This window comes from Phyllopteryx taeniolatus, chromosome 7, assembly GCF_024500385.1.
Source record: "Phyllopteryx taeniolatus isolate TA_2022b chromosome 7, UOR_Ptae_1.2, whole genome shotgun sequence".
Lineage (NCBI taxonomy): Eukaryota > Metazoa > Chordata > Actinopteri > Syngnathiformes > Syngnathidae > Phyllopteryx > Phyllopteryx taeniolatus.
The window spans coordinates 7,990,860-8,013,649 of record NC_084508.1 but is presented as its reverse complement, the minus strand read 5'-3'; the positions used below and the strand labels follow the sequence as shown (position 1 = coordinate 8,013,649).

Sequence of the window (22,790 nt, the reverse complement as noted above, 5' to 3'; positions counted from 1 at the left end):
CAGCTTCACACCCCACACCCCCGGCCACAATCACACCTCTGACTTCTGCGTTGACCATCCATGAACAGGATGTGAGACGCATCTTCAAACAACAAAAGATTAACAAAGCGGCAGGCCCAGACCATGTGTCCCCGTCCTGCCTCAAAGTCTGCGCGGACCAGCTCGCGCCAGTCTTCACTCAGATCTTCAATAGATCTCTGGAACTGTGTGAAGTACCATCCTGTTTCAAACGCTCCACCATCATTCCAGTCCCCAAGAAACCTGCAATCTCGGGTCTAAATGACTACAGGCCTGCCGCTTTGACATCTGTGGTCAGGAAGTCCTTTGAACGTCTCGTGCTGGACCACCTCAAGAGTGTCACAGGTCCCCTGCTGGACCCCCGGCAGTTTGCCTACCAAGCGAACAGGTCTGCGGATGATGCAGTCGACATGGAACTGCACTTGATCCTAGAACACCTCGACAGTGCAGGGACCTACGCGAGGATCCTGTTCGTGGACTTCAGCTCAGCGTTCAACACCATCATCCCTGAACTCCTTTCATCCAAGCTTCTCCAGCTCACCGTCTCACCTGCAGCTTTCTGACAGGCAGGACACAGCAGGTGAGGCTGGGGGAGGCCACCTCATCCACACGCAGCATCAGCACTGGGGCGCCCCAAGGTTGTGTCCCTTCTCCGCTGCTCTTCTCTCTCTACACGAACGACTGCACCTCAGCGGACCCGACTGTCAAACTCCTGAAGTTTGCAGATGACACCACTGTCATCGGCCTCATCAAGGACGGTGACGAGTCTGCATATCGACAGGAAGCGGAGCGGCTGGAGCTGCGGTGCGGCCGACACAACCTGGAGCTGAACACGCTCAAGACTGTAGAGATGATCGTGGACTTCAGGAGGCATCCTTCGCCACAGCTGCCCCTCACGTTGTCCAGCTGCCTTGTGTCAACCGTCGAAACCTTCAAGTTCCTGGGAATTACAGTCTCTCAGGACCTGAAGTGGGCGACCAACATCAACTCCGTCCTCAAAAAGGCCCAGAAGAGGATGTACTTCCTGTGGCTTCTGAGGACGCACGGCCTGCCACCGGAGCTGCTGAGACAGTTCTACACAGCGGTCATCGCATCAGTCCTGTGTTCTTCCATCACAGTCTGGTTTGGTGCTGCTACAAAAAAGGACAAACTCCGACTGCAACGGACAATCAAAACTGCTGAAAGGATTGTCGGCAACCCCCTACCCACCATTGAGGACTTGCACGCTGCCAGAACTAATACAAGGGCGTGCAAAATACTCTCGGACCCTCCGCACCCCGGTCACCGGCTCTTCCGGCTCCTTCCCTCAGGTAGGCGCTGCCGATCAATGCAAACTAGAAGTAGCAGACATTCCAACAGCTTCTTCCCTCTTGCGATCAACTTCTTAAACACCTGACCTACAATTCCATTACAACATGCTGGCAATTTTTTGACTTGAGTTCGTTGTCACATTTCTGTGGGGCCAATTATGTATTACTCGTGCACTCACTGTAGTTGTCTCGCCATGCTGCACTTTTTGCATATACTGGCCACTCATGCCAGAGTAGCATCTGCTCCATTTGCACACTGACTGAGGAGTATCTGTAACATTTGCACAACCAACATTGTCCCAGATGATCGCACTACTCGTCACTTTAAACCGCATCCACTCCTTGAAGTCTCGGCGCCCCTTGCACAATGGTCATTGCACCGGACTATTGCGATATTAGTCATTCCAACTGCTCTAAGTGCTAGAGGACTCTGCATCTTTTTGCAAAATAATAATAATAAAATGTACCGGCATTACCAGATAACGAGCAACCCTTTACTGCTTTTTTTTTTTTTTTTATCAATGTCTTTCTGTCTCCAAAGTGTTGTGTAAATTGACTGTCTGTTGTCGTACTCGAGCGGAGACAAATTCCTTGTGTGTTTTTTGGACATACTTGGCAAATAAAGATGATTCTGATTCTGATGAGTCTACACACAAACACACACACAGACACACACACACACACAAAAACGCGACTTCTTTATTTGACAAACTATTTTAGATGTGTAACGTACATATAACATGATTTATGGGTGAGCTGAATGGTAGTTAGCGTTTTTGACCTAAAATGCTAATGCTAATCACGATTCGTAACCATTTAGCGTTTAGCATTTTGCTGTCTCAAATTCTGCACACCAAATTTATACCATACACTCAGTACCAACATATGCAGTTTAAGGATCGAGGTCCGTCCCTCATAAATGAGAATAAAATGCACGTTTGTAGTACAAATAATACATAAATAATAGTGGGGGAGGGGCGGCGCGATTATTATTCGTTTATTCGTCCAATATGCAAAAGGAGAATCAATTCTAAATAGATTCCATAGTGACAGCCCAACACAACACTGAGACTCACTGGTTTATCGGCAAACACAAACACCTTCGACTTCGTCAACTTCGCCAAACGTTCAACTACGTGCCGCGTTTCAGCTTATCACGCTCTTAGTTAATGGTGCTCTGTGCTAGTACTGCATTTCTACTTATCATTTAGCTTTGACATGATCGTGTTTCCGTGTAGTCCAACCGTCATTTCGAATAGGTGGATATTTGCTCGCCTAGCTGCCAAGTCGTGGTCGTAGAAATTTGTTGAGGGGGCAGTATTATCTAAATAAGCCTGTCTGACATCGCAATGTGGGAAAATAGAGAACGGTCTTGCCCACAGACACATTTTGTGAAATAGTCAGCTCACAAATGATTTACTTGGTTGTTTAATTTCACACTTGATGAGTGGGTAGGCACTCCAGAAACCCAATTATTTGTATACAGACAATTAAAAAGTCAATTTTACTCAATGTGTCCCATTTAAAAGTCATCCCGTTTGAAAACCTCAGACTGTTGAGCAAACCAATAAGGCCTAGTGCATAACCAACTACAATTACACAGTACAGTGGCAAATACTGTACATACAGTAAAAGCACTCTTTATTAAATGGACCAACTCCAAAGGAAGGTATGTCTTAATCCGCTTGGATTTGTTGTTTCCTACACTTCAGGGCGCCATAAAACATCCATGATTCAGTCGTTTGAATGAAATTTGCTGCGGCGTGCACTATTCCAATGAGCAAAAACAATTCGGCTGGCCTGCGAGCAATTCAATGTTGATCCCACAGAATGACTCACCGGAACTGGAATAGCACATGATTAAAAGGTAGCTTTAGGAAACCAAAAAATAATTATTAAAAGACGCCAGAGAAATGTTGTCTTCATCAACGTTGGTTTGTTGTTCCCATGCACAGACGTTTTGATGGCACCATCAAAACGGGATGGGCAAAATAAATTAAATCCATCGTTAGGATGAATGGATTTAAATTTTGTGCGTCAAGTGACACACTTTGACGTTTTGCTTTCAAGTGGTACAATTCTGACGTGTCATTGCAGTGTGAAAATAGCAAACGCATCTATCTATCCATCTATCTATCTATCTATCTATCCATCTATCTATCCATCCATCCATCCATCCATCCATCCATCCATCCATCCCTATGACCCCGCTCGTCTCTCTGTGTATCTCTGGTGTGAATTTTTGCATTCAAAAGTTTAGAGACGGTCATAAAGTTCACCTGTAATTGTTAGAGTGCATTTTAGGTTCGTATGACTTAAGACCAATATCCCCAACTTTTTTGTGAGTAGCGCGTGTACATGTAGCCTGTGCACATATTTGTGTTGTTGTTGTGTTTTGTGGCTCACCACTGATGGAGAAGAGCGTGTAGGCCTGCTCGCCCTCCACTGTGGCCACACACTCGAGCGTACTGAAGCGTCCACGGCTGACGTTCACCCGGCTCTCCACCTCTGTCTTGCCGAACGTGGGGCTGAACAGCGTAATGGTGACAATGTCCGTCTCTTCTTTGGTGGCGTTCACCTGCTGGGAGCACCTGGAGTGAGGGGGGCAACAATGAAGAGCAGGGGGTAAGTGGATTAGGTCTTGTTGACAGCAATCTGGCAGGATCAGCAAACTGGTTATTAGTTGTCCAGACATAAGCACCCCGACCATTGTTGGAAATTCACAAAAAGTGTTGTTATTGTCATGCACATTTGAGGGCAGCCAGGAAAGCTTATCTGGACAATTGTATGGTTACATAACAAAACTGTCATGCTAACTGAGCAAATAGTATCCTAACGCTGTTTTGATATATAGTATGTATTTTATGACGCAGTTTGCATGCTAATTATGCTACTGTTGTGCTGTGTTATGTGTATTATTAACGGAGCACTGATGCTTATTGAGCTAATGCTTTGCTATCTCGTCTGTGTCATGTGCTCGGTATTTTCATAATGCAGCTGTGATGCTAATTGAGTTAATGTTGCTTTTCCTCTTCGGTGTCACGTGTTACGTATTGTGTACCTAATTGAGCTAATGCTGTGCTAGCTGTGCTGCGTTTACTAATGTAGCTGTGATGCTGACTTAACTAATGCTGTTCTACCAATGCTGTTTCACCTGGTATGTGTTTTATATATTACACTGTCCTATTTCTGCTGTTTTATGTGTTTTATAATGTAGCCGTGCTGCCGAGTAGCCCTAATACCAGGAGCGAGGCGGTCGATAGCCAGAAAAGCCAGCCAACCCTTGTACTAGCGCTAGCTAATAGTACATATGCTATGTTTGCTATGGCTATGGCCAATACGTGCCATGCTTTGCTGGCTAGCAATAGGCTGTGATTCAACGTTGCAAGTTCGTTTGGTGAGCTCTGTGTGCATAAATGCAGCTCAAACAGGAAGCTTTCAACGTAACATTTTAGTATAACAGTATAATCATTATGGCTTTTAGAAAAATGTTTTTTTTTGGGGGGGGGGGGGGGGGGTGTGGCAGTCGACAATTGGTTTTCATGGCTACCCGATGGAATTTTGGGCTACTCCACTGAAACTCTGCCAATGTTGTTTAAAAAAAATAATAATAATTTCCATCTAAAAAAAACATTAAGAACTATTTAATTTTTGTTTTGCAAAATAAATAAATAAGACAACTTTTTATATTTTTACCCCCCCCCCCATAACAACAGCAAATGTTTCTTTGTGTTTCAGATAAAAAAAAAATAATAAAATAAAAAAACAAACTTTTATCCTCAAAAACAACAAAACATTTTACTTTGTTTTTCAGTTAAAATAATAAGACAAAACAAAAAAAACGAGGTATTTTTTTATCTGAAAAACAGCAATTATTTCTCTTTGAGTTTTAAATACAAAGAAACTCAATTTTGTATTTAAAAAAACAACTTGTCATTGCGTTTTCTCTTTAAAAACCTCCCACAAAAACAACAAACAAATGTTTCTTTGGGTTTCCGTTAAAAAAAAAAGCTTATTAATTTCTACCTCAGAAACAACAACGCACATTTTTCTTTGTGTTTCAGATTAAAAAGAACAATAAAATCTCACAAATGTCTACCTGCAAAACAACCAAAAATAGTTGACTTTGGTAACAGTACAATTTTTTTGTATCTGAAAAAAATATTTGTCTTTCAGAAAAAATTAAAAAGAAAAGAAAAGGTAAAAATGTTAAACTTTCTCCTAAATAAAAAAAAAATGATTGTTGCATAGCGAAGATAACTACTGTAAAAATGTTGTAACCAGCTACACTCTACACTCATCTCTCAGAGTAAAAAAAATGAATAATTAAGATCATATTTAATTATGTAGATATACGATTGAGAATTTAGAAAAGTCAACAAAAATAAGTAATTTCGTACAAACTGAAACACCCAAATTAATATATGTAGAATGATGAATATTTTTAACAAAATAGTTACCATAACATAATTTGAAAATAACTTCAAAGGAACATGTAATTGACACAAGTATCTGGACTGCAATTCTTTGGTGCTCACCTGATGTAGGGCTGCTCGCAGTAGTACCATGTGATCTTGGGGGCGGGAAATCCCTCGGCCACGCAGCGCACTTGCCCGTCCACCGGGCCTTCGTGCGACACGATCTCGGGTTTAGCTAATAAGAAATGAGACATGGTTAAAAATGCAAAAAGCCAAGCAGAAAAGCTTTCATTAAAAAAAAAGAAGAAGAATTGAAGCTACTCACTGGTTACGAAGACGGCAAAGGTCTCGTTCAGTGAGGCGTCGTGATTGGAGGCTTTAAACATGTAAACGCCGCCTTCCGACATCTTCAGTCGCACTAATCTCAGCTCGCTGCTGTACCTGAACACCAGGGGGGAGACGTTTTAGTCACGCCATTCACAAAAGCAGCAAAAGCCGACACTGAAAACCATATTTTCATTGTTTGTTTGTGCGTCGCTTAGCAGGATGACGTAAAAACGACGTCACCAAATGCCACAAATGCGTCATTGCGTCAACGTCTGTAACCCTATTTGAACACAAAATAATGCATGTGCTTTTAAGAGGCGGGGTCTGCTGAGGTGATGTGTGACGGCAGCGAGTCTGTACGAGAGTCTGGGTGTGAGCCGTGGTAGACAGCAGCTTTTGCGTGAGTGAACAAGAACAATTGCAGTGTGGTGGTAGCATAGTTACGAAAACATTTTGTTTAACTCTGTCATTTGTGCATGAACAAAATTCGGAAATTCAAAAGCCCGTAATTATTTTTTCAGTTTGTTTGTATGTTCGTGAGTAGTCATCAACACTGGAAGTACAATTTGAACAAATTTCGTATGTGCAGAATAAGAAAATATCTTTTAATATAATTTTTTATGTACTAGGATCAATTTGACCCGCAACATTGTCCTTTAACATTACACTCATTGAGTTTCGTCGCAAAAAAAGTATTTCAATCTTATTTCCTCTTACCTGGGTCAGTTTGACCCATGGCACTTTCATTTTAAGTTGATTACACGTCTCATAGCAGAAAAATATTTGTAACTGACATTGGTCGATTTGACCCACAACATCCTCATTCTATATGTTGTAAGTTTCAGAGTAAAAACATATTTTGAACTTTTGTTTTTTGTATATTTTTGACTCACAATATATCCATTTTATATGCTGTACACTTCTTAAGGTTCGTAGAGAAAAACTACTTTGAACTTTTAGTTAGAGTTTTTTTTTTTCTTTCTTTTTTTTTCACTTTTTGTAGGTTTGACCCACGACATTTCAATTTTACGTGTTGTAAACAAAAAAAACTACTTTTCATTTTTATGTTTACTCGAGTATTTTGTATTTTTTTTTACTTGGGTCGGTTTGACCCACAAAGTTTACATGTTGTACAGTTTTCAAGTTTCGTAGCCAAACGTTTTTGACTTTTCCTTTTTTTTTAATCCGTACATTTTTTGTTGTTAATTTTTGACAAAGTCAACTGCGAGTCGACTTGACTCACAACAGTTTCATTGAATATGAAACCCCCCCCCCAAAAAAAACAAACTGGTAACTTACAATTGAATTGGGTCAGTTGGACTTGCCACATAACAGCCGGGTCATGTCCCGTAAAAAAAAAAAAATCCAAAATACTGGGAAGCATGCGACACATAGCATTATGATATTATAGTTCCCTTGCCACTCATGAGTAACACAGCAAATACTTTCCGTTTTTTCTGCGTGCAGCCGTTTTGGCTCAAACAACCCGAGGCGCTCTTCTCTCCTCCGTATTTGTCATGGCGCTGTGAGGCCCGCGGGGTACATGTTAAATGCCACCCCCGCCGGTTGTGGGGGAGGTGTTCGGTTGAGGACCGGGGCGGGTCGCACCTGTAGTTGCAAGTGCTCTGCGTCGTGATGACGTGGTCGCTGTTATTCTTCAGCTCGTGGTCCATGAAGCTCCAGGAGAAGGTGCGGGGCCTCGGGTGAGCCTCCATCTCCACCAGCAGGGATAAACTATCACCAGAGCGCACGTGGACGGTCCTGTTGCTCGTCGACGTTACGTTGATGAATCCTTTGTCTGGAGGGAAACAAGAAGCGGTGTCATAGGCCTGTATCGTTACTATATAATATGGCATAGAAAAGTAGCACAAATTCTGCCTTCGCAATGACAACAAGTCAGTGGAACTTCTCTTCGACCTCTGCCGTGGATGACTTAACCTACACAATGAACCCACAAAAGCGGTCAACAACCCACCGGAATTGAACTAAACTTCAGAAAGGGAGGGAGGGAGGGAGGGAGGGAGAAAGGAAGGAAGAGAGTGTGGCAGGAAGAATGGGAGTAAGGAAAGAAGGGGGACAGGATGGAAGGAAGAAAGATAGGGAGGGTCGGAGGGAAGGGAAATAGAATTGAAGGACGGACAGTCTGATTGAAGGGAGGAATGAAGTAAGGAAAGATGGAACAAGCAAGCAAGAATGGGAGGGAGGTAGGGAAGGAGAAGGGAGGAAGGAAAGAATGATGGAAGGAAGCCAGAAAGGATAGATTGGAGTAATTCAGGGAAGAAGAAAGGAAAAATGAAGGAAGGCAGGGTGGGAGGAAGAAAGGATGAAAGGAAGGAAAGAATGATGGAAGGAACAGTGGAAGAAAGGAAGGATGGATGAAGGTAGGGGCTCACCTCCACTTTGAAGTTCAACACACACAGAAACCCACAACCGGACCTGAAACCCGGACTACAAACACTAAAGCTAACTTGAAAGCTTGAAAAAAACAAAAAATGTCGAAACCAAACTTTAGAACGCTAATCTTGTCTGGAAAACTTACTCCGGAACCCAAAAGGTGTCCATGAAACCCCTACTCCTTCCTACTGCCTTGAAAGCCTATTGTTGAAACTGGCTCCATTGATTACATTGTCATTGTAATCATAAGTGGAACTTTAGCGAGTCCGGCCAAGTGTCCGGGTGTGAGCTGTGGCCGACAGCAGCTTCTACGTGAGTGCGTTTGTGTCTTTTACTGTTCAATAAATGGCTGAAAAGTGCATTGGCGACTATGGCTCTCCTTTTCCACATGTGAGGGCATAAAAATAAGTAAGGAGCTTTTGGCCCAACCTTTACAATAATCAACAAAATTGTTAAATACCTGAAAAAACACAACATTCTTATCATTGTTACAGAATTGTTCTCATTCGGTCTTGCGCGTTCCCTCCCCGCTTACTGACCATAGACGTCTAGCCACACGGCGCGTACGCTGAGCCCCCTCTCGTTCTCGGCCTCACAGCGGTAGCGTCCGGCGTCCCGGTGTGCGACGGCGGCCACGCGCAGGGTGGCGCTGCGTATGTGGTCGAAGTGCTCCGCCCGGATACGCGACGCAGTGTCAACCTTAGCTGGTTGCTGTGGATACCAGACGGCACCCTGTCAACGCCCAGAGATCTCTAGAGATTAACCCCGTCTGCACGGCTATCCTCGCCAAGCACACACACACACACACACACACACACACACATGCATGCAATGACACACAGTCCAGATCTTGAAGCGTTGACCCCCTTAAACCAGGGGTGTCCAAACTTGACGCAAGGACCAGTTTGAAATTCCCGATGTGGCCTCTGGTGATGTAGTTTTGACACCCCTGACTTACGCACGCACTCACTCACTCACTCCCAAGACACTGATTGCACTCATACAGAAGCTTCTATGCATAGAAGAAGAAACCTGCATTAGTTGGCCCTGAGGGCCAGACTCCAAAATATCATGGCCATTGAACAAATGTGTGTCATGATTCATTATTATGAGCATTTGTGGCTTAGATAGTTTTGGGCCCAGATTCAGAGGGCCTCCCTCCAAAGTTGCAAAAGACTTAACATTTGAATTTGAGTCCTCACTTCAGCGAATATTACAGGTATATTAAAGGAAGTGGAGTGTAAAAGTGGATTTAACTATCAGTATTGACAGAAATGTTGACAAATGTAGTTGATGAGATATCAGCAATGTTTAATGGGGATTTTATTTCAGATTTTGACAATTTTACATTTGTTAGTGGTAAAGTAATAGTGGCTTAATAAAGGAATATTACTGATTAACAAGTGTGTAAATGATGGCATCACCACGCATTTACGTCAAGGCGGAGCATTTCTAGTCTCTTTGGGTTTCTAATCCGAATACAAGGCTCCATGTAAACCAGGCTATAGATTGAAATGGTGAGTAATGGACTTAATAATGACGTCAATACTGTATAAACAATGTTTGGGATATTTTTGTTCCCATTTCTGACACGTTTGAATAACAGGTCCAATTGACCGACTATAAATTTGTTAGGTTTCATGAAGAATAAGTGACCGCAGGGGAGTTAATAATGAGGTATAAATAAAGTCTTATTGGAATCTTTTTGTCAGTTTCTTACCCTTTTGGATGACGGGTCAAATTGACCCGTTGTAAAGTGGTTGGGTTGTATTGAGTTGTAAATGAGTAAGTTAATAATGAAATAGTCTTATTGGGATTTTTTTTGCAGCCTCTGATACATTTGGATAACGGGTCAAATTGACCCATCGTGAAGTTGTTGTGTTGGCTTAAAGTGTGTGCAATTATAAATATTGATTGAAATGGTGACTAATGTGATAGATAATGAGAAATAGTTAATGTAAAGAGGTTTTTTTCCTTTCTTTTTTTTTTTCCTTGACACTTTTGGATCATAAAACATGCCCCGGGTCAAATTGACCCTGGAGCATTATCGCTGTTCCTGACAAACAAACGTAACAGGAGGCTTAAAGAGGGACTGATTATTTCCAAATTGGATAAATGTGCCCGACAATGTATATCTGACACTTGGACAAGTTGCAGTGTTTTCGGTACGAGAAAACGTCCACGGAAACGCAAAGCGGTAGAAGAAGGCAAAAGTGTCTCACCGAGCCGGGCGGGGCGACCCACTTGAGCTTGATCTCGCCGTTGACGTTGGTGGTGTTGCAGGTGAGGGCCAGACCCTCGTTTAGGGTGAGGATGACCCGCTCGGGCGCTTGCATCTCGATGACAGGGGGCGCCGCGGGGACTAAAAGGGGAACGATGAAAAACGTCATCGACTGGCGAAGAACACATTTCCCTGTACGAGTCCCAAGTACAAACATTTGGTTACTGTACTTGAGTAGATTTGACGATACGTTACTTGAGTCTTTATGTCGCTCATAACTTTGTACTTTTACTCAACGCCTTTAAAAACAAATGTACTTTTACCAGGTTCGTATTTGGACACAAATATCTGTACATCTACATAACCCTTACTGTTTGGGTCCAATTTGACAAAAATAAAAATGCCTGAAAGGTAATCTTTCACCCTGATATTGAACCAAAGTGACCCAAAATACACAAAAATGAAAATCTTTCTAAATTGCGTACACTGTAGGTGTTCCGGATCAAATTTGACCTGTGTGAACTGAAACGGAATTTTTAGATTTGGGAATGGTGAGAAACTTGAAACTATGAAAGAGTGCATGCCATAAATGTGTATTTGTTATTAACCCCCATAAGTGGTAACCAACCAATCAACGAAACAAAATTAGGCAGGAAGGAAAGGAGAGAGGGAAGAAAGGATGGAAAGAATTAAAGATGGAAGAAAGGAAGAAGCGATTAAGAAAGGAAGGAAATAATTAAAGATAGAAGGAAGGAAGGAAGGAAAGAATGACGGAAGAAGCGCATGATGGATGGGAGGAATTAAAGGAAGAATGAGGAAACGATGAACGGAAGAAAAGTAGAAAGGACGGAAAGGAAGTAAAAAGGCAGCATGAAAGGATGGAAGGAAGAGATTGTGGGAGGAAGGAAGGTATAAAAGATGGAAGGAAAGAAAGTTAGAAGGGAAACATGAAAAGTTGGAAGGAAGGGAGGAAAGATGTGCAGTGTAAGAAAAGAACAAATGACGGAAGGACAAAAAGGAGGGTGGAGGAAAGGATGGAAGAAGGGAACGAATGACGGGCAGAGAGAGAGAGAGGGAGAGGATCAAAGGCAGCTCGCTTTTTCTCTGAAACACTGATTAAGTGACTGATGAGTCATCCATTGAGTTCACACAGGCTGGATTTCATTTTGAAAAAGATCTGTCCTTCGTGATTTGAAATAGACAATTATGAGGATATTCTCGGCCTGCCTCCAACGATCACCAAGGCGCAGTAAAACCACAGTGTGGAAAGTGGAGCTGCGCGGCGACCTGGCTTGACGGTCAGGTGGTAGTTGTGCGAGCGCACGTGTCGCCCCCGCAGCGCGCCGGCGCACACGTAGCAGCCCTCGTAGGCCTTCCGCGCGTCTCGGATCGCCACGCCTCGCTCCGGGCTGGCGGAGAAGCGCAGGCCGGGGGCCAGGGGCGCGCCGGAGCACGTCTCCAGGTGCAGGTCGGACAGGCTGGGATCGGTCGCCAGGCAGGGGATGGAAGCGGCGGCGCCCACGCGAGTGAGGATGTTGAACACCATCGATTTCCTGAAAGGGTTGTCGGGATCTGCCAAAACAGAACATCAGCACCGGGTGAAACGGGGCCGCGGAGTGCCTTTGCTTTTTTCCGCTTGTTTGTTTCATCCAAGTGAGACATTCCGGTAAACTAACAGCAACTACTGGATGCTTTGGATGCTCTCCATCCATCCATCCATCCGCTTCCTATAGGGTCAGGTCTGGGTGCCAACCAATCACGGGCACACAGGAGATTTAAACCCCCAACCTCAGAATTGTGATGTATACGTGCTAAGGTTAGCGAAGACATTTTCTATATCGTCGCTGTCAGGTGGAAACGGCATATGGTGGTCGTATTTTTTCAGGAATTGATACGATTGGCCTGTCCCCACGTCTTTATTTTGACGTTAGTTTTAAAGTGTTGAAAATAGCATGAGAACAAATTAGCTTTCCTCACTCTGTGCGAGCCATGACAGATAGACTGGATATTTTTTGAAACCATCAAAAGTGAACGTAGTTAGGTAGTTAGACAAATTTGCATGCGCCTGTTTTGTTCAAAATGGATTGCTTGTAATGCTTTGGCGCAAAAGGAAGCGTGTGCGCACTGCTTCATTTCCGCATATTACACTGCAAAGAGTTTAGGAAGTAATTTGCTTTGGTGAAGTACTTAAGGCTTTATTTCTGCCCAGGGGAGGTTTCCTACCATTTTAATGACTGACAGCATAATTAGCAAATTCGTTTTTTGTTTTTTTTTGCACATTCAATTAATGATCGAACATTATTTCGTGGCAGTGTTGTGTTGTGATGTTGGTGCGGAACGGTATTTGATAGCAATATGAGCTAGAATGCCAACTTGAACGATGCTGTGCTTGTTTGTTTTTCTTGAAAAGTAGTAGTTTTGGAGATGCTTGGATTCTGCCCGACTATATGACTCTTTATTTTGTAGCATTTCTCTTGGCAGCACTGTTTCCAAGGTGTGGATTTTTTTTGTCCATTCAGATTTAAGCTTTTATGTGTTGCCATGTCAATCTAATCTGCTCAGTAGTGCTGATTCAGATTCAGATAATTTATTTAGTGTATTGCCAATGTAACTTACACTATATGATACTACATCATTATCTACTTTTTTCAATTGAAACACAGATGAAGAAAAGTATTATTTTGTTGTGGGTAGGCTAAAGATGTTAAAATACTCGCACAAATTGGAGATACACTTTTATTGACCATAGACAATTTTAGGATACGCATGCATTTAGCATAATCCAGCCCTATGGGGGGCACAAGCCAGTGCAAACTGTAGGCCGGTCCCAAGCCCGGATAAATGTAGAGGTTTGCGTCAGGAAGGGCATCTGGCTTAAAACCTTGCCAAACAAATATTAGCGTTCATCCAAAGAATTCCGTACCGGATCGGTCGTGGCGCGGGTTAACAACGTCCGCCACCGGCGCCGTCAATCTGCAAGGCGCCGGTGGAAATTCAGCTACTGTGGGTCGAAGTCGAAGAGGTGGTGGAAAGCGGGTTCTTGGGCAGAAAGAGAAGAGGAAAGCACAGAGCCTCGAACTGAATGTGGGGACTTTGAATGTTGGGACTATGGCAGGAAAATCTCGGGAGTTGGTTGACATGATGATTAGGAGAAAGGTTGATATGTTGTGTGTCCAGGAGACCAGGTGGAAAGGCAGTAAGGCTAGAAGTTTAGGGGCAGGGTTGAAATTATTTGACCATGGTGTAGATGGGAAGAGAAATGGAGTCGGTGTTATTTTGTGGCTGTGCGCCACAGGTAGGATATGACCTCGAGGTGAAAGAGAAATTCTGGAAGGAGCTAGACGAAGTAGTTCTCAGCATCCCAGACAGAGAGAGAGTCGTGATTGGTGCAGATTGTAATGGATATGTTGGTGAAGGCAATAGGGGTGATGAAGAAGTGATAGGTAAGTACGGCATCCGGGAAAGGAACTTGGAGGGACAGATGGTGGTAGACTTTGCAAAAAGGATGCAAATGGCTGGAGTGAACACTTTTTTCCAGAGAAAGCAGGAACATAGGGTGACCTACAAGAGCGGAGGTAGAAGCACGCAGGTGGATGACATCTTGTGCAGACGATGTAATCTGAAGGAGGTTACCGACTGTAAGGTAGTGGTAGGGGAGAGTGTGGCTAGACGGCATAGGATGGTGGTGTGTAAGAGGACTCTGGTGGTGGGGAAGAAGACTAGGAAGTTAGAAAGGCATTAAAGAGGATGAAAAATGGAAAGGCAGTTGGTCCTGATGACATTCCTGTGGAGGTATGGAAGCATCTAGGAGAGGTGGCTGTGGAGGTTTTGACCAGCTTGGTCAATAGAAGATGCCTGAGGAATGGAGGAAAAGTGTGCTGGGGCCCATTTTTAAGAACAAGGGTGATGTGCAGAGCTGTGGGAACTATAGAGGAATAAAGTGGATGAGCCACACAATGAAGTTATGGGAAAGAGTAGTGGAGGCTAGACTCAGGACAGAAGATGTACGAGGCCAGCAGAACAGCGGTGAGGTGTGCTGTAAGTGTGACAGACGTATTTAAGGTGGAGGTGGGCAGGCATCAGGGATCAGCCCTGAGCCCCTTCCTGTTTGCAGTGGTGATGGATAGGCTGACAGATGAGGTGAGACTGGAATCCCCGTGGACCATGATGTTTGCAGATGACATTGTGATCTGCAGTGAAAGCAGGGAGCAGGTGGAGGAACAGTTCGAAAGACGGAGGCATGCACTGGAAAGCAGAGGAATGAAGATGAGCCGAAGTAAAACAGAATATATGTGCATGAATGAGAGGGGTGGTGGGGGAAGAGTGAGGCTACAAGGAGAAGAGATAGTAAGGGTGGAGGACTTGAAATACTTGGGGTGAACCGTCCAGAGCAATGGTGAGTGCGGTCAGGAAGTGAAGAAGCAGGTTGGAACGGGTGGAGGAAGGTGTCAGGTGTGTTACGTGACAGAATCGTCTCTGCTAGGATGAAGGGCAAAGTTTACAAAACAGTGGCGAGGCCAGCCATGATGGACGGATTCGAGACTGTGGCACTGAAGAGACGACAGGAAGCAGAGAAGAGGTTGAGGTTCGCTCTCAGAGTGACCAGGATGGATAGTCAGAGGGACAGCCAAGGTTCGATGTTTTGGAGACAAAGTTCGAGAGAGCAGACTTGGATGGTTCGGACACATCCAGAGGAGAACTAGTGAGGATATTGGTAGAAGGATGATGAGGATGGAGCTGCCAGGCAAGAGAGCGAGAGGAAGAGCAAAGAGAAGGTTGATGGATGTCGTGAGGGAAGACATGAGGGCAGTTGGTGTTGGAGAGGAGGATGCAGGAGATTTACGGGCTTCCATGGAAAAGGATGACGCCTAAAGGGACAAGCCCAAAGGAAAAGAAGAAGACAATCTTAGGATCGTTATGCTTTAATGAAGATTTTCTCTGCTTAACGAGTTTCAAAGGCGGAGTGTTATGGAGCCAACATGTATGACGTCCAAAAACGCAGTTAGAGATTGAAAAGAAAAGAAAAGAAAAGAAAAGAAAAGAAAAGAAAAACTGTGTTCCCAGTGGTGGTCCATCCTGGCCTCCCGCATGAAAAGCGCTTTTGTGTGTGCTGCCTGTGGGCAAGGAGCGTTCCGACGGGACATGATGTCATCCTGCAGCGATCGCAGCAGGCCCAAAAAGTCATGCGTGTGCTCTGCCTGCACGAGGCCATGACGAGAGAATACCACCGCGTTCAAGCTCACCCACGCATTCATGCGTGCCCCTGCTAAATTGGAATTTGACCATAAGAAAGTTGCTACATTATATCAAAGCTATCTTGGAATTGGGGAGAATCCATTCCGAATATTATGAGAGAAAAATCGGAATACAGTTGGGAATTTTATGAGAATAAAGTGGTAATATTGTACAAAACGTTTTTGGTAAGAAACAAATAAATAAATACATTCAGAATAATATGAGAACGAAGTCACGATAAAGTTTGGAATTTTAAAGAATGAAGTTGTAATATTATATCAACTGTATCTTTAACTATCCCAATGAAGAAATCAGAATTTTACAAGAATAAAGTCGGAATACTAAAATAAAGTGGAGTATTATATGAAAAATTGTGTAATGTTACGATACTAAAGCCAGAACGTTATGAGAATAAAGTACGATATTAATATCAGTTGGGAAAAAATGGTAATTTTACAAAAATGAGGTCGAAATACTGCGACAAAAGGTCGTTTTTTGGGGAGAATATATGTAGTCACAAGATTCGTAAAGTTTGCCATTTTATGAGTATGATATTGAAATATACAAAACAAAAGTTTTTTTCCAAAAAAAGCTCATTTTACAAAAGTCGTAATATTATGAGAAAACAGTCGGAAATGCATAATTTTATTTGTAAGAATAAAGCCCGAATATTTGTAGAGTTTCATAATTTTATGAGAAGAAGTTGTGAGCTTATATAAAATGGAGCATTAATTTTGTGGAGAATCAATTTAGAAAATTAGGAGAATCAAGTCACAAAAATAAAGTCACAAGTCATAAGTTCTATAGAATATCACAAATATTTCACAAGAACAAAGTCTGAATATTCTGAAAATGAAACAAATGTCATTTGATGAGAATAAATCCATAACCTTAAAATGTTTCCTAAAATCATTTACAAGAAAGATAATGTTGGCACATTGCATAAAAAACAAATGCGGAAGTAAAGTCTTTATATATACTTTTTTTTTTTTAACGAGAATGAAGTTGTAATCTAAAAATTTTGCCATAATACATTTAGAACGAGAATTAATTCTGAATTTCTCGAGCGTTGTGAGAATATTAGATAAAGATGTAATTTATAAAAATAAATAGTTGAGAATTAAAATCTGAATATTTTATTCTCTTAAAGTGAATTAAGACAGAATATTAAAAAGTTGTAACATCAAATGATTAATTTTGTACTTTTACAAAGACAAAGTCGGAATATTACAAGAATACATTTCTAAAATTCCTTGCATTTTCTATTTTATGAGAATCAATTCATAAAATTAGATGATTTTTTTTTAACAGTAATAATCACGATAAAGTCATAATACTGCAAGAGTAAAGTTGTCAAATTGTTTGAAGTAATAATAATAATAATAATAATACGATAATATAGACATAATATCCAATAATTTATTTGTTGTAATTTTACAAGCATAAAGCCAGAATATTATGGGAATCAATTAATCAAATGTCACAAATGTCTTCACCAGAATATACAGTAGTTATTGCGTTCGTTCCAAATTGTTTGTTTGTTTGTTTGTTTGTTTGTTTCTCTTCTCCAGTCAGACATGCAGCTACCGTTGACAAAGACGTAGATCGATGTCTGCTGGCCGCTCGTCCTCTCCAGGCACACGTAGCGGCCCATGTGGACGGGCAGGGCGCGGGCCACATGGAACGCCGACGCGCCCTCCGTCCGCTGCTCCCCCCGCACCTTGGGCCGCTCCTCCCGGTGCCACTGCATCTCCTTGTCGCCCTGGCAGCGCAGGTTGAAGGGCGCGTTGAGCGGGACCACCAGGTGGGGTCCAGCGGGGGTGATGCTAGGCTTTGTGTGGCCTGTAAGGCAGAAAAATGACCAAAAAGGAGAAAAACAAATACTGTAAACATTCGACTTTTCAGTGGACTAATCTGTGTATCTGACAACAGCGCGGTTCTGCTTGGATTTTGTTTGGGAGGGATAGCGGTCGTCTGCAGAGGCGGTGGTACTGCGGGGGGGGGGCAGCGACACATACAAGCAGACTTTTATTGACCATAGACAATCTCGGGATAGTGTTGCTTTAATGAAGATTTTCTCCGATTAACGAGTTTCACAAGCGGAGTGATATGGAGCCAAAATGTATGACGTCCAAAAGCGCAGTTAGAGATTGAAAAAAAGACAAAATAAAAAACTGTGTTCCCAGTGGTGGTCCAGCTTGGCCTCCCGCATGATAAAGCGCTTTTGTGTGTGCTGCCTGTGAGCAAACAGCGTTCCGACGGGACTAAGCAGCGCATGATATCATCCTGCAGCGATTGCAGCAGGCCAAGGGAACACTCGGGCCCAAAAAGTCATGCGTGTGCTCTACCTGCACGAGGCCATGACGAGAGAATACCACCGCGTTCAAGCTCACCCACGCATTCATGCGTACCCCTGCTAAATTGGAATTTGACCATAAGAAAGTTGGTATCTTCTATCAAAGCTATCTTGAAATTGGGGAGAATCCATTCCGAATATTATGAGAGAAAAATCGGAATACAGTTGGGAAGTGGTAATATTGTGCAAACATATTTTTTGTAAAAAAAAAAATAACAAATGAAAAATAAATTCAGAATAATATGAGAATGAAGTCGCAATAAAGTTTGTAATTTTAAAGAATGAAGTTGGAATATTATATAAAATGTATCTTTAAATATCCCAATGATAATCATATTTAATCATTTTTACATGATAAAACACGCCTCTTTGACTCGCACTGTAATGCCATATTGTTTTGGCAATGTCAGCACACAAGAGGTGGCGAAAGCCCCCCAAAAAAACGGAGTCTACTTCTTTACTTAAGAACAAGTCCAAAGTACAGACTCTGAAAAGGTTTGACTGCCAATTAGACACAATAGCTGTTTTTCACAACTTGGCACCATGAAAAATACCCATTTTTGGAGACAGCTAGCCTTGACTTGACTTTTATGCTATCAAAACAATGTTTTTCCATAGCTTTGTTCACGTAGTCAACTGGCAAAATAATAAACAACATTAGCTAATGAAGACAAGTGAAAAAAATGGAGAATGTTTTTCACAAGGCATTCGCCACCCAAGCATTCGTGGACCCGGCAACATCAAAACAATCTCTTAAATAAGGCCGTGGATGGGATTATTGAAAAGTATCGGGATATCGGTATCGGGAATAGTGGCCTTGTATTCGCTCGCTATTGGATTGATATGCAGCAAAATATGCAGCATCGCACGCCACTGATGGATGGTTGGCGTTTTTGGAATTCCTGATTTCGGGGGTTTTATGAGCTGGAAGCCCAAATTATGTGAAAAGAAACAAAGAAATACTTGGCCCTGAATCCATGATCTAGAAAAGTTCAACTTTTTGAATGGAATGTATGGAAATAAATGAACTTTTCCACGATGTGAAATGTTTTTTTGGGGAAAGGATGGGTATATAAGAAAGTATTTATACAGTACTTGGTGACTTCCCGCCACTGCAGCATCTGCACTCCCCAAAACCTTCTTCTCGTGTAATACGCAGGCTTAAAGGCCCGATGTCTGACCCAAACATCAACAAAGCTTTGTAGCGACAACACCGCCACGCGCAGCGACGTGGTGTTTTGTCAACAGATTCCAATTATACAGAACACAAGGGAGCCTTCAATGTTCGCCACTCAATGTTTTCATATCAACGGGTTCCACACGATTGCCTTTCGTAATTCTGTTCTTTTGTATTCGTCAAGCTATTGAACTGGTCGACATAAAAATCTCCTGCATCCTTGTGTGTTATTTTCTGACTGTTTAGCGCCCATTTGCATGATTGTGCATGTGCAACCGCAAAAAGCAAAAAAACACAAAGACTCGCGCCTCTCCATTATTATCATGATCAATTGTCTTAGCTCATCCATCCATCCATCCATTTGTTTTCCATTGTTCATGTTGTTATTAACGTTGCGGATGAGCTTGAGTCTAACCTGGGGGAGAATTTTGAGTGTTCAGTGAACCTAACAAGTTTTTGAAATCAGAAAGGAATCGGGAGTATCTGAAGAAAAAAACTCTTTGTGCCTTTTCCCAGACCTGATAAGCAAACAAGCGCGTTCCCAAGCTGTAAAAGTGTCTCTGACAGCAAAAAAAAAGCAGAACCTTTCTCTACTCCTAAAAGGTGGAATTCGGTCGCGGTGTATGTCAGCGGTGGCGTGATCGCCGCAATGACAGGACAGCAAACAAGCCAGGTGCTGTCCCGTCGGCTGTCGCTTGCGTCTCGATATTTGCCCGGGGGCGCTGCGCATGCGCACTCTCACCGGAGGAGTGTGGCACACGAAAGGTGAATTAGGCCTACTGATACTGCGTGCGGAGAAGAGCTTAAGACAAACTTCCCGCTACGTCACATGACAGGTAAGCCCGAGCGTGCGGGCCGGCCTGCAGATATTGTCCGCCGGCGACGCGCCACTGGCTCCTCGTCAACAACAACCTGAGAAAAAACTCAAGTCGGCTCGGCTCGACTTCAACCGGCGCCGAAAGCGTTTCTGAAATGTATTTCTCCCCGGGAACGTTGCGTAATATTGACATAATGATTAACACAAAAGACGCAACCATACTCCCTCCGATCCTTTCTTGATGATCGAGAGCAAGACCAATCACACACAATCATTCTTTATAAAAACGACAACGCAAGAATGTATTTGATTGGCTCAACGTAAATCGACATGTGGATTCCACCACATTTCCATCCCTCCATTTTCTGTCGCGCTTCTCCTCACGAGGGTCGCGGTTGCGCTGGAGCCGATCCCGGCTATCTGCGGGCGAGAGGCGGGCTACGCCCTGAACCGGTCGCCAGCCAATCGCAGGGCACGTACAAACAAACAACCATTCACACCTACGGGCAATTTAGAGTCTTCAATTAACCTACCGTGCCCGGGAAGAACATGCAAACGCCACACGGGCAGAGCCGGGATTTGAACCCCGGTCCTCAGAACTGTGAGGCAGATGTGCTAACCGGTCTCACACCGTGCCACCTCCTCCACATTAATTCACTTATTTATGGGGATGAATACGGTTTTCTGAATCAGACTCTCTATCAAATGGCATTTCATTTTAATTACCCAATATAAATCGATCATTTTGGGTGCTGACAGTGACATGCAGGGGGGGGGGGCATCCAACTACAGCATTCAAATGGATTTTGGTGGGCATCAAACTGTTCGGGAATCACCAACGTGTTCTGCAACACACCTCCGAGTGTGTTGACCCTTAGGGTCGGGGGTCATCGCTTATGAACATTTGGACACTTGCGGTGTTGTTAACGTTAGACTTATTGAAGAGCACAGCTGCACGTTTGCATGAAATCAAAAGGTCGTCTCCCCCTAAAATATGTTTATTAACCACCAGAAAACCCTCTGCTCAGGTTACACGGGTTGTTTGTTTGTTTGTTTGTTTGTTTGTTCCCCCCCCGCCCTCCCCCTCTCGCTCCATCTAAATAATGCAAGCGGCTGTGTTTGATATCCACGGGTGTCCACTTGCCTCGCGTGTCAGTTATCGCTTCACACACACGCACCACAAAAGAAACAAAAATGTGCGTCCGCGCAAACCGTGCGTAAAGAGGATTTCCAAGCAAACGGTTACCATGCAACAAGTTGCCCTCTAGAAATACTCCCAGGCAATTCAAAGCATGGAGAGGTTGTCGGAAGGGGGGTTGACCTACCTGCTCGGATTGCGAAATGCAGCACGACAGACAGCAGCAGTATGCGGCAGTAATCCATAGTTAGAGTTCCATGGGGGTGGCTGTGCACGAGAGCCGCTGAAGGTGTGGGAGGCGGACGACACTGGTGGAGCTCCGCTACTCCACTATACTCCGCTCTGGTGGGGGGGGGAGAAGACCAGGTGCTCTTAGAACTCTTTCAAAGCGCAGAGCAGTCAGTGGACATTGCCGGGCCGGGCCCGTGCACGGCGAGCAGGTGTGCGTGACTGGCTGAGACTGCGGGGTGGACATGTTCTTGTGCGTGAGTGCAGTCACCGCGCTGAGCCCCGCCGCTTAAATGAGTGAGAGAGCGAGAGAGCGAGAGAGAGAGGGAGAGAGGGAGCGGGGGAGAGGGGGAGAGAGGGAGAGGCTCAAGTCTTGTGAATCGTGCTGCTCGAAAGAGCTCCATGGAACACACAGACATATGCACAAGGCGTTTTGAGAGTGAGAAAAATGATCTTGACCGGGACGCCACTCGAAGAGGCCAAATGAGACATTTGGACAAGTCAAATGTGACAAAGTCATGCTGGGAAATTTGGGGGGACCTCCAGCCATTAAAAGTGCATTCGGGGTGCCGCAAATTGCCAAACTTTGACATAGAAGGGAAACTCAAATATGTTCATTTGTGCGTGGCACTCGGACAATGGTAAATGGTAAATGGTAAATGGTAAATGGTAAATGGTAAATGGTAAATGTCTGAGCTCTCCATAAGGAAAATTAGGTGGAAACACCAACATTTCAACGGACCTTGAAAATTGCATTGAAAACGCCCATTTGGTCTTATTTCTGACTTTCAGAGTGGGAACTTTTTGATGCGGGGAAAAATTGCATGGGAACACGATTGAAAGCTCTCAAATGGATAAGAATTTGCATTGGAATGCCACAAATTTCCCAACTCGGACAAAGACACCACTCAAAGATCTTAAAGTGGACATTATTTCTCACCTCTGACGAGGAAAAGTGCATTGAAAGGCCAACACTTTGCACCCACTGATGAGGAAAAGTCAGCGGCCACTCAAAGAACTGAAATTGTTCATTTTCAACTTCTCCCAAAAGAAAAGAGCACCACTGACTTGGAAAAGTGCATTGGAACGCCGTAAATTTCCAAACTTCGGTGAGGTGTATACGCCACTTGAAGAACCCCAACTGGGATATT

At 43.5% G+C, this 22,790-nt stretch overlaps 1 protein-coding gene across 4 annotated transcripts in view; it reads right to left on the bottom strand.

Moving 5' to 3' along the window:
- kita (KIT proto-oncogene, receptor tyrosine kinase a) overlaps positions 1-21,943 on the bottom strand; it is a 39,390-nt gene extending 17,447 nt beyond the window's left edge. For 3 of the 4 annotated variants that reach the window (XM_061778343.1, XM_061778347.1, XM_061778346.1), the window contains exons 1-9: positions 21,599-21,943; positions 17,511-17,765; positions 11,976-12,260; positions 10,690-10,829; positions 9,007-9,199; positions 7,682-7,871; positions 6,072-6,187; positions 5,867-5,981; positions 3,735-3,919 (exon numbers count right to left, since the gene is read on the bottom strand). In XM_061778343.1, the coding sequence (XP_061634327.1) occupies positions 3,735-3,919; positions 5,867-5,981; positions 6,072-6,187; positions 7,682-7,871; positions 9,007-9,199; positions 10,690-10,829; positions 11,976-12,260; positions 17,511-17,765; positions 21,599-21,656 (1,537 nt within the window). In that variant the 5' untranslated portion in view covers positions 21,657-21,943. The remainder of the gene's footprint in view (positions 1-3,734; positions 3,920-5,866; positions 5,982-6,071; positions 6,188-7,681; positions 7,872-9,006; positions 9,200-10,689; positions 10,830-11,975; positions 12,261-17,510; positions 17,766-21,598) is intronic. The other variant, XM_061778345.1, reaches the window with a different exon arrangement.
- Between the last annotated feature and the right edge of the window lie 847 nt (positions 21,944-22,790).